We start from the raw sequence: 11,775 nt of genomic DNA, 5'->3' as shown, positions 1-11,775 counted from the left end.
TCATGTGCTATGCCTTTAATGCCTAATATGAAAATATTTACTGATACACCTTTAGTTCAAAAAGCACGTGAAAGTGTGTTAGAATTTCTTCTAATAAACCATCCTTTAGATTGCCCTATATGTGATCAAGCTTCTGAATGTGATCTACAGGATCAAACTATGATTTTTGGTTCTGATCGTAGTCGTTTTTTTTTTAAAAAACGCGGTGTAGAAGATAAACTGGAGAAAAAGACTCAGTCGAGAGCTGATACTAAGAATGAAATCAATTGACGCCATATTTGATTCATGTTAATGGAGCGAATACCATTGGATTTACGTATCACTGCTACAGCTGTACTCTCTCAACTTCAGTGACGATGGGAAACAGAATCTGCAGTTTTACTTTCCGAGCCCTGATTCCACGCAGTGTTCGTTTATGGGGGTAGTTGGCAGTCGGTAGTTCTATGCGATCGGGGAGCGGAATAATATCTTGATAAAGTTCAATGACGTGGCGTAGTATACAAATTAGAGGACTGCATCTAGGTTGTCTCATCAACTTCGACCGCTTCGTTAGCCAAATTTCGTCCTTTGGCTTCTTATTTGAAGGCATCGATGACTCGTCACCAGGGCGCTTAAATCCAACGAACTCGCCTTCGTAGTGCACGCATTGACTAAGATGTTTTTCCCAGTAATCTCTTCGTCCCTGGATCCGCTCCGGCTCAGGTCCACGGTGGTCGATGTGGCTCTGCTGGCACCGGTTGCATACCGTCCAGTAGAGGGCGGAGTTTGCCTTCCCGCCAGTACGTGTGAAAAGCGCGCTAAGTTCGCCTGGGGGCGACCGGATTTTGGTGGAGGGCGAACAACAATCATGGATCTCGGCGAAAGTCTTGTGGAGCTGGAAGAGAATGAAGACCTGACTTAAATTCGAGCTAGGATTCGAAACATCCGAAGCTTGAAGTAGCTCGCTAACTTTCAAGCAGGTCCATATTTACAGCGCTTACGTAACGATATGGTAGAAACGTAGAAAGTCGAGTTTTTAATAAATTTTTACTTATTAATGTAAAAACCTTATTACCAGACCGCCACCGAGGGTTCGTACTGTAGATGATCAGTTCTTGGCCGCTGAATGCGAATCCGGCCAGTCCATTATTAATATTAAGGACGGCCTGGATTCAGTGACATATGGGCCGTATCCAATATCCGTTGAAAGTTCGGTACTTAGGCCGTCGAGTCTCTTGCACCTTGGAGTCACTGTACATCACATGACCGAGGGTTCGTCGCTTGAACATCTTGGGCGGTGTCGCGTCTTTGTCGATGGAAGATTATCCGCAACTATGGAGAAATCACTACACCACAGTTAGCTAAATTTTGTTTCGTACACCAAGTATCTATAAGTTTATACCCATGCCAAACCTTTACTGTGGAGTGAAACCAGTGAAGTTTATACAAATTGGTAGAAAAATAAGACCTTCTTATTTGAAATTCGTATCGAATCGATACCTACTATTGGTGTGCGCACATAATCTCGCTGTAGCACTATTGTGTATTTTGGCCTTTAAAGACTGGTCCTAAGCAAGGGTGGGTAGGGCTAAAGGTGGGATTTGAGGACGAACTGGAGTTGAATTGCTAAGCCAGGCCACTAAATAAAAAGATATGTTACAATAACACTGTTTGATTTTGCCGACTATGATCCAATAATACTTGATTGTGGAGGCCCTACGTAAGGGCTCCGATTTGGTCTAAAGGGTACCTTTTAGCGAATTAAGGGCTGAATGGCCAGTATTTGCCGGCCATTTACCGTATCCACAATAGATTGATTTTAAATTAAATATGGGCTACTCATCAGACATACGCTGGCGAGGCATATGTGAACAGGCTATTGCCTTTCTACAGCGGGCCAGATCAAATCGTGTTTGTCGATGAAACCTCAAAGGATGGAAGGTATTGTACAATATCAATTTTGTGACTGCTACATCTTAGAGTCCATCCTCCTACGTAAGACCATAAAACTGAGCAGAAAGGCACAATACCAGGATTATATTTTGAGGAACCCTGCGAAAGGGATGATGGCAACCACCCCGCCTGGAATATATTTTCGGATCAACCTTTTCTGACAGTTGTTGGTCCTACAAAACCTGGAGTTTTTCGAGGAACAAAAGTTATCGGTTGGCCTACCCAGGATCAGTGCAGCTGGCATGACTCTCAGCAACAACAGCGAGAGGCAAGCGCCCTTTGAACTTGCACGACCAACCCCGCTAGCAACAAAGTCTTCTCCGGGTTGGGGGCCTAGTTCCGACCACCTCGCATCGAGTAAACGCTTCACGGTTCGAGACGGATTCCACCTCAAAATCCACAATGCTGAGGCACAGGCTGTAGTCAACGCACAACTCAGTGCACGTGGAGAATTTCCCGGTCGGTTGCCCCTGCCTGAAAGTGACAGTAATGTGTATACAATCTCCCTAGGTCCCTTGTTGAAAGAGACCACATCGGCCCTTTCATCGCCTAAACGAACTGAGAGAAACGTCAACAACAACAACCTGGAAGATCAGTTCCAGGATGATGCAAGTAGGACTAAAACTGCCGTACTGGATCAACTTCTTCAACCTGAATATCCCAACCAAGACTCTGGCTGCACGTCGAGGAAGGACCACACCGCTCTTGAAGCAACTACAGAGTGGTTGATCTATCGATACCGATCGAGCGAAATAGGACAACGCAAGCAGCGGAAAGCTGAAAAGGTACTCAACGAGATTCTTCAAGAAGCAGATGGTTCACAGAAAGTTAGGGGTACAAGGCAAGGTGAAGTGCGAGGGTCAATGAGACCGCGGTACCAGTCCACGTTGGGCTCGACATACACTCAGCGTGTTGCGGCAGCACGACCACAAAGGCATCCGTCATGCAAGTACAATCACCATTACCATGGAGAGTTGCTGCAGCCACTGACCCATTCTACGGAGCTCGGGCTGTCTCGAAGCCTAAATGACAACAATAAAGCCGTGGACAAGCTGCCGGTGTCGCTCTTTTATCCACCAAGCATTTCTGCCGCTTCAACAATGGCGTTTATGAAGGCCAAGCCCTTCAGCCAACAGACTCTCACGAGACGAAGTATGATGCGACACGAGACAGCAGTGCTCTGCGTTCTCGCAACTTGACGTCACGAATGAACGAGCTGCGTAGTTTGCCCCACGTGCTGGAGCAAATGGAGGTGTTGCAATTGTGGAAGAAGCAGCAACTTATTGCAGAACATGGCGTCAATATCATAGCCAGGAACCGCGCCACCTCAACGTTTCAAGTGCTGCAGAAGCCATCGCAGACACCTCTACTCCCTTCAGCCACCGACCACAAGCTGCACCAAGCAAAGAAACGCAAGCAAGAGCTGGAAGCTGCAAGGGATCAGAACGTGCAACGTATCGTGGTTCGCTGGCAGACTCGTCACGAGCAGCGGGCCGAGAGAGCTCGTCGTGTTCATATCCAGAGTCAGTGGCTGCTGGTTGTTGCGCTTTCTGAGAGCTCCAAGAAGTGGCTCACCAGGTTTTACGAGCTCCATCAGAAGCGCTGCGAACTGTTGCGGATTCTAATGATCAAGCGATTGCAGCGATATTGGCGTCGACGAACTCTTGAGCAGCGTAATTCGTTGCAACTGCTTCGTTCTGGACGTGGCATTCCTCTGTCGTCGGCATTCTTCCGCATGCCTGTGGTGATTCGTGCAGTGACCAAACTCCAACGGAATATTCGAGTCTGGCTGGAGCGGAAACATCACAGTGAGCGAAAGGAGAACGTTGCGCTCATTGTGACGGCGTGGTTCGAGTTTCAAGACGTCAAATTCCGACGCATTATCCTGCGCTTTCGGAAACGCGTGCGAGACTTTCAAGTCATGTGGCGGTCTTGGCGAGCGATCACTGCGGCGCGGATCAAGCTAATGCTTCTGGTATGGGCAAAAGTAGAGCGCAAGGCCAAGCGCAGACATGGCATCGTAACGTTTACAATGCCAAGCAATCCTTGTCCACTGAAAGGCAAAAGTGAAGAAACGAACTCGGAATTGCGAGCTGGAAAAGGTTCAGCGTTTTTCGGTATGGTTCAGCGATCCTCAGCTGAGAGCCCAATAAACCCACAACAACACAAACAGCTGCAGGACATGCATCGCCATTTCCGCAATCGAGGCGCTGTGCACATGCCCATTGGCGCTGTTTCTTCAAGATCACTTGGCCCCCACTCCCCAATGAGTGCGGATTCCTATTCAGTTGGGCTTCAAGCTTTTGAATCGCCAGACAACTTACATGTTCGACAGGATCTACAGCTGAGGAGCAACATGGAAGAAGAGTTCCAGCTCGTCATGTACGACGTGTACACCACACGCCAGAATCTCATTCCCCAGGCGCCAAAGCCCCCAATTCGGTCACCGCTTGGAGCCAAGGTATCACTTAAAAAGTGCCGGAAATTTTCGCCTCTTATCCAGTCGTCACCGCTTCATTTGCCGTCTACAAACTCCAATAATAGGTCTGTTCCTCCAGTGTCGAGAAAAATTCCTCACCAGTTGAAAGTGACGGTACTCCGTAAACTCTTGTCGGAGAAGCGTAAAATGTACTCAGATGCCCGAGACCGCGAGCGAGAGGCGTGGGCTGCTGCTCGAAAAAAAATGCGCAGCGAGGCGTTTCGGTACGACGTGCTGGATGAACTGGCAGCGTTCCAGCACCTGCTGGCCAAATACACGACGTTTTTGATGCTCCACAGCATCACGTAGACGAGATGTCCGCCTAATCACAGACTCAGATAGAGGTCAGTACTGCGAATTCTTCAGCAGTTATTGCACAACATAATATGTTTGCAAACAAAATGATACTTACGAACCTAAGTACGAATCGGGATTTAAGTACCGGTACTCTAACTCTATCTTATTAATAAGCTACAGAATGCTTTTAAAACTGAAGAAGTTGTGGTCGCTCAAAAAAAATATCTCCATGGGCCCTCGAAATGACGAAACATTTTTAAGAGTGTTGTGAGCTCAATATTTTTTTAATTTTAAAGGGTTTCAATTATTATTTAAAAGCCCTTGCTAAAAGCAACTAAATAAGGGTAGTTTTACAGGTTTTTCGATGGAAGTTTACACCAAATGTCACAGCTCCGGCTAACTGCGAAAATTAATTGGCCTCGATTATCTCAAATGGTTCGTAAGTATCATTTTTGTTTGACGCTGTCTCACAAATTTGCACAATACAATGTACATCGCATTTTGCAGATTTGTCGCAATCGTACCTAAGTGAGTTTATCATCGCGTGACATCCCCAATTTTCATGATGCCGCCCCCACCCGCTCACCGCTCGCCGATCAAGCGTCTGTCGCTGTCTCCGCCTGTGTGGAAGGATCAGCTGCGCCAACGCTGTCTACAGCGTCTCAAGCGAGACCGCAGTCAGCTTCTGGCCAAGCTGCGACGACCGGGTGCGCGTACGAGCGTCTCGGAGGAAATCCAACGCCTCGTGGCTCACGAACAGCAGGAGGCGTCTCTCTCTTCTTCTTCTCCTTCTGCCGCGTCAGTGGACGATTTACTGCTCATGGGACGCTTAAAAGAGAGTGACTACCTGGAGATCATCCACACGCTGGAGGACGCGCTACGTCTCGAGACTGAGATGGACACGAATGAAGACGAGCAACTACGTCTGGCCGAACACATGGCTGAGCTCGAAGACGCCGAACTGGAGGCAATGCTGGCCAGTATGGATCTTATGGGTCGTTCTCAGCAGCAGCCACCACGGTCAAGCGATGAAGAGCAACAACAGGAGTTGATCTCTGTACTGTGCCCCATCTGTAAGGCTGGCTACCTCCGAGAGCACGCAAGCACTCAGATGTCGACGCCTTTCATCTCATGCGGCTGTGGCTTCACCTTCCACGTCAAGTACGTGTACCATTCAGTGCTCGAAGACTTCCAGGACAAGATCGTCAACGCTTTTATGACGCATCGGTGAGAGCTGCTTGTAGCTAGGTAATTTATTGAGACAGCTGACTCGTTACTGAGCTCTATAGCTGTGTCTCGTGTCTGTCTGCAGTGACTCATGTTGTGCCGATCCAACGTTCGAGAAGAAGACAACACCGGACAATGGTGCGGACGTCCTGTGTATCAAGTGTGCGCACTGTGGCTCTATGCCCGTGCTGCCCTGAAGCGTTATTTATTCCAGTTTCTTCCTAAACAAAATACAAGTTGCTGCCGTTCCTGTTCTCATTAGCCTAAATACTAGATCGGTGGCAAGAAGTGTGCTGTCATGAGCGCCCCAGTGAACACGAGTCCAAGTAACCCCGGCGTAAGTAGCCCCCAAATTGGCCAGAAGGCGCAGATGTAGCAAAAGGTAGCCACAACACCCACTATTGTGGCAGTAGGGATCATGCGTGGGCAATAGACACTCCATTCGAGTTTGATGCGTTTAATGTAGGGCAGATACACGGCCCAGATACACCGTAATGCAAGTGTTGACTCCAGTGCAGACCAATGCCACCTGAAAGAACCCCCTGCGACGAACGAGTTAGCTGCTATTTTCTTCGTGTATTCCATGTTCCTACTCACCGTTTAACGCGTGGGTCTGTGAAAATGACGCGGAAAAAGTCGGTCCCGTAGATCAGGAGTCCAGCTGCCGCAATCCACAGGAAGGCGTGTAGTCTAGTGCTCCACAGCGCCGCTTGTTGCGACCGACCCACACGTGATTGCAGGTGATCTTCAGTATCGCTGTCGCTGTTATCGCCGTCGCTCTCGTCACTCTTGTGGTGATGTGTGGGCGGCATGAGCGCGTACGAGGCCCGAGGTCGCGCTCCCATGGTTTCGGTTCGCACTTTCGAGTTAGCACAGTACGCACGGCAGTTTCAAAAACCGGTAAATCTGCAGCCCATGTTTCTACAGTTATCAATACTTAAATAATGATTTTTGCATGTTTTAACCATGATTGGCCATCAAGGTAAATTACGACTTTTAAACTACTGATTTTTGGCCACTCAACTTTCTGCCAGAAGCTTGAACCTCCCCCCTTCTTCGGCTCCGCGCGCCCTCGAAGCCTTCACTTCCGCCGAACAACCAAGACAGCTTTGCTCCGCCCCCCCCCCCGCCCTCTTCTCAGCAGTTCGACAGGTACGCGATGTTTTCGGACCTTTCAATGCTAATAAGGTGTAACGGGGTACGTAGCACTAAGTGTACCCTGGTTACATGAAGTGTGACACCTCACACTTCAGGAGTATGACATGTCATACTCCGGGATATTTGGTACAAGGTACCAAGGTCATTCAAAACCAACCATTGGTTAAATGACATTGCATTTCTATAGGTAACTGATAGTTTGTATTAACCTCAAACTTAACCTACCTATAAATATACTCAGTTTACAATCTACCTTATTTAGGTCACTTCGCTCTCTTTAATTAAAGAGGGGACCAGTGAACTGCCGTTCACTGAGAGTTTGTATACTCTCGGAAGATAACTTCCTCTAGCGCAAGGTGCTGTGTGACCCCGTCACACTTGGTAGCACTTGTAGTCAATCCACGCCATCGCGGGTAGACTACCTGAACCTCCGAAGTTCGTTGCCATGGATAGGAACGACTTCTCCCATATGAACGACTCTCAGTTCGAGTCGGTTCGGAAGATGGCAGGCATCTTCGGGATGGAGGCCCTGCAGAGCCTGGTGGTATCAACACCGGCTGAGCAGCTCGAGCGCGTCAATGCATTCGACGCGTACGAGCAGGGCCTCATCGCGCATGTGCGGGAGAACCTGCAGGCTCCGGCGGCGGAAGCAAACCCGCCTCACCCGAAGCCAATACGGCTGAAGGTAAAGCCGTATGAAGGGAAGGAAGGCGATAACCTTCACTTCTGGGTCCGAGAAGTAGAGCTCGCGATGGACGCGGCTCTGATCTCGACCGAGCAACTGCGTGTTGCTTTTGCACTCTCCAACCTTAGCTATCGTGCTAAGAGTTGGGTGTACACTCGGGAAGCGACATCCCCTGGATGTTTCACATCCTGGGCTCAGCTGTGCGAACAGCTCCGAGCCGCGTTCCTCCCGGCGAACTACGAGTACCGCCAGCGTTCGCGCTTCCTCGCGTGTAAACAAGGAAGACGCGAACTGCACGAGTATGTGCAAGAGATACGGGAGCTCACGGCGTCCCTAGTGGGAAACCCACTCAATGAACACATCAAGATGACTGTGTTCATGGACGGCCTTCGAGTGGGCCCCGCACGCACTCAGCTGTTCCGGGTGCAGGCAAGCACCCTTGAAGAGGCGATTCAAGTGGCTCTTCAAGAAGAATACAGCCATCGCCAGGCGCGTACGCCGGCCTCAGCGTGGCCTGGGAGTTCCTTGTCGGCTCCCGGTCGAACAAGCCCCAACGGACCAGTTCCCATGGAACTCGGGTCCGCCGAACAGCGTGACATTCGCTGCTTCGGCTGTGGGAAGATGGGCCACTTCAAGCGCGACTGTCCCGCGGAAAGACTCCGCAGACGGTCCTTCCCCAAGCCCGTCCTCAAGGGTCGCTGGCAGAAGCCAGGATCCCGGGGACAGGGGAACGCAGGGAACCAGTAGGGGCGGGGCGCCCTACTGGGGAAGAACTAAGTCTTCGTGATGGGTGCGCGGGTGGCGCGTACCCCGGGGACTTAGCCCCTGAGAGTCTTCGCACTCTCGAATCGGCGAAGAGCAGCGGCGGGTTGCTCGTAGTACACGGATGTGTACGGGGGTACGATCACCCCTTTAGAATCTTGATTGACTCTGGGGCGTCGAAGATTTTCGCACGCCGCCAGACGGTTGCTCGTAACAGCAACAAGTTGTCCGAAGCTTTGCGAGAATGCAAGGGCAACGGGACGGTGTCAGTGCGACTGGCCGACGGGAAGGTCGTCACTGTCCTCAACGTCCAAGTGGATCTGGCTGTCAAGTTTGAAGACTTTGACAGCCTCGAACAGTTCACTGTTCTCGATATGGATCCATATGATATGATCCTGGGCATGCCCTGGCTTGAGAAGCACGAGCCCTGGATCGACTGGCGAGGCAAGGCAATCGGTGCCAGCCGCCCTGCGCAGTCCGACAGAGCATTGGTGAGTCATGTTCCCACCTCTGTCAGGACCCGGGGCGCCCGCGAGGGCTGCCAGGGTACCAAAGCATCCGGCAGATGCTTGGGAGTCGTCGACGTATATGACGACTCCGAGGATGTTTTGATGGTGGCCGCGCCCAGAAGAGGCGCCGGCCAAGTGGGTAACGTAGGTCCACAGGCGGGTAACTTAGTTCCGCAGACAGCTGCAGCTGTCATGAACACTGAGAACAGCGTGTTCAGAGTGGGTAACAGAGTTCCACTCACGGTCGCCCAGACCATAACTGAAGAGGAAGACGTCGGATACGCTTCCTGTGTGGGTAACACAGTGCCACACGCGGTCGCCTCACACGAAGATCACGCTGGTCCAGGATGTGGGACAGCTGCTGATCTTCATGGAGTTCCCATAACTCCGTGGGCGAGTACTTGAGAGTCTCCACCCACGCCCAGAACATGTCCTCACAAGAACTCCATGTGGGACAGTTCTCGGGCATAACCCAGGGGTATCCACAAACAGGATAGAGACCACCCCGGGTCTCGGGCTTCTTACGACAAGTCGTGAAGTCCTTAAGGGGAATGCGGTGTGGCGCGAGAAGCACACACCGAGCAGCCTCCACGTTGTCGACGAACAACTGTTCTTTCTGAACAAGGGCTCGTTCATAGATGCCCCTAGAAGTGTGGCCGCCCACAAGGCCACGAGGAGCGACGAGAATCTCTAAGAAGAGGTCAGCCCCAGAGCTCTCCTCGGGAGGCCAATACCCTCTTGAGTTGATGGCAGCTCCCTGGCTGACGGGTGCCGCCACCGAACCCCCACGCACACGCTGGGCAGCTTGGAAATCCTCCTGCTGCTGGTCGAGGTCATTCGAGACCTCCCGGGGCTCAACAATGGCACCCTCCTCTTCCTCTTCTTTCTCCTTCTCCTCCTCTTCATCCGAGGAGCCGAAGAGACTCTGATAGGAGCGTCGAGTCTCCTTCTCCTCGCGGAGTGGAGACTTAGAGGCGGTACGCTTCTTTGAGGGCTTGGCGCCTTCGGCTTTAGAGGCCTTAGCGCGCGCAAGACCCTCGGCAAGCGAGAGACGTTTGCGAGGACTCCCTTCCTCATCGCCACCGGCTTTGGGAGTGCCCTTAGCCTTAACGGTCGGACTCTCAGAGCGGACAGAGGTCCTGGGACTGTGATCACCGTGATCACTAGCGGACGACTGCACGCTGTCTTCTTTGTGCTCACTGGGCACTGGGCTGTGCCCTCCCACAGAGCCCGCAGGAGCATCATGAGTGCTCTCGGACTCGGCATCGTCCTCACTGCCCGAGTTGAACTCACGTTCTACGAACCGAGGGTTCGGACGATTGTCTGAAGACGAGGGCGACGGACTGCGGCGCCTGCTTGCGCGCTTGTCCGCAGCCGCGTCACCCGAGGAACCGATCGCCTCGGAGGCCACCTGAGTAGCCTCCTTGAGTGCAGAGCCTTTGCCGTGAGGCTTAGTGCTCTTGGCCTGCGCCTTACCGGCTGCAGCCTTGGAGCGTGTCTTAGCACCGCTCTTAGCAGTGCCACGAGGCATGTTAACGGTCGAAGTGGAGACCTTGACGAAGAGCGCACGGGTTGCTGCTCGAGGCTCTAACTGTGAAGTGAGCCTCCCCCGGCGCTCGCGCGGCCAAGTCGATGGGTTTCGACTTTGAGAATGAGAGTTTGTGACGAACACCTCTTCATTCTGATTGGTCGGTAAACCGAACCTAAGTGGGGGAGGATGTAACGGGGTACGTAGCCCTAAGTGTACCCTGGTTACATGAAGTGTGACACTTCACACTTCAGGAGTATGACACGTCATACTCCGAGATATTTGGTACAAGGTACCAAGGTCGTTCAAAGCCAACCATTGGTTATATGACATTTCATTTCTATAGGTAACTAACAGTTTGTATTAAACCCAAACTTAATCTACCTATAAATATACTCAGTTTACAATCTACCTTATTTGGGTCACTTCGCTCTCTTTAATAAAAAGAGGGGACCAGTTAGCTGCCGTTCACTGAGAGTTTGTATACTCTCGGAAGATAACTTCCTCTTGCGCAAGGTGCTGTGTGACCCCGTCACACGTAATTACCCCCTGAATCTTCTTCCAGGTCGATGTCGCTACCACCGTGGATGTTGGGGGCTATGGAGAACGCAGACGACTAGGATGACGAGTACTTTCGGTTGTTTATCCTGCCAGAGGCGCAAACACAGACCAAGCGCAAGCACGGGGGTTCAGAGCCGGGAAAGCGTGCGGACAAGGAGCGAAAACGATCAAAGTGGGGGGAAGAGCCTATGTCAGACTACTTCGGGGACAATCCAACCTATGATGCCCGTACGAGATCATATTTTTAATGCTATTGCGTACACATGAGAATGTGCTGATGTGCTGTACTGACGTAGGAGACTTTCGACGGAGGTTTCGAATGCGTCGTGAGGTTTTTGAGCGAGTTGTTTCCGCTCTTGTGGAGGACACGGAAAGCAACTATTTTACACAGAGACCCGATGCTACTATTCTTCTAGGCTTTCTACCAGAGCAAAAGGTAACTTGTGCCCTACGTATGCTCGCTTACGGTGCATGTGCGGATCAACTTGATGAGCTGATACGCATTGGCGAATCTACGGTACTCGAGACAATGGAAACGTTTTGCAGCGCTGTGATGCGTATTTTTGGGCCTGAATACGACGGGTAAGTTGGTGTCATCCCGAGCCTTCTTCTTCTTGGCCGCTTTCTGTCCCTCTGG

At 51.2% G+C, this 11,775-nt stretch overlaps 3 protein-coding genes across 3 annotated transcripts; 2 read left to right on the top strand and 1 right to left on the bottom strand.

The window, feature by feature from the left end:
* Positions 1-3,139: 3,139 nt before the first annotated feature.
* On the top strand, positions 3,140-4,085 carry PITG_21843 (uncharacterized protein; the record flags this gene model as incomplete). Its single annotated transcript, XM_002894726.1, has 2 exons — positions 3,140-3,957; positions 4,061-4,085. 2 exons carry the CDS (start codon positions 3,140-3,142, stop codon positions 4,083-4,085), a joined length of 843 nt encoding a protein of 280 aa, XP_002894772.1.
* A 1,188-nt stretch (positions 4,086-5,273) lies between these two features.
* Positions 5,274-6,132, top strand: PITG_21842 (uncharacterized protein; the record flags this gene model as incomplete). The annotated part of the gene is made up of 4 exons (XM_002894725.1): positions 5,274-5,415; positions 5,512-5,688; positions 5,743-5,935; positions 6,021-6,132. 4 exons carry the CDS (start codon positions 5,274-5,276, stop codon positions 6,130-6,132), a joined length of 624 nt encoding a protein of 207 aa, XP_002894771.1.
* A 73-nt stretch (positions 6,133-6,205) lies between these two features.
* PITG_21841 (uncharacterized protein) lies at positions 6,206-6,792 on the bottom strand (the record flags this gene model as incomplete). The annotated part of the gene is made up of 3 exons (XM_002894724.1): positions 6,206-6,371; positions 6,424-6,477; positions 6,533-6,792. 3 exons carry the CDS (start codon positions 6,778-6,780, stop codon positions 6,206-6,208), a joined length of 468 nt encoding a protein of 155 aa, XP_002894770.1.
* Positions 6,793-11,775: the final 4,983 nt, after the last annotated feature.

Source organism: Phytophthora infestans, genomic scaffold, assembly GCF_000142945.1.
Source record: "Phytophthora infestans T30-4 supercont1.563 genomic scaffold, whole genome shotgun sequence".
Taxonomy (NCBI): Eukaryota; Oomycota; class Peronosporomycetes; order Peronosporales; family Peronosporaceae; genus Phytophthora; species Phytophthora infestans.
This window is presented reverse-complemented; position numbering and strand designations above follow the sequence as displayed.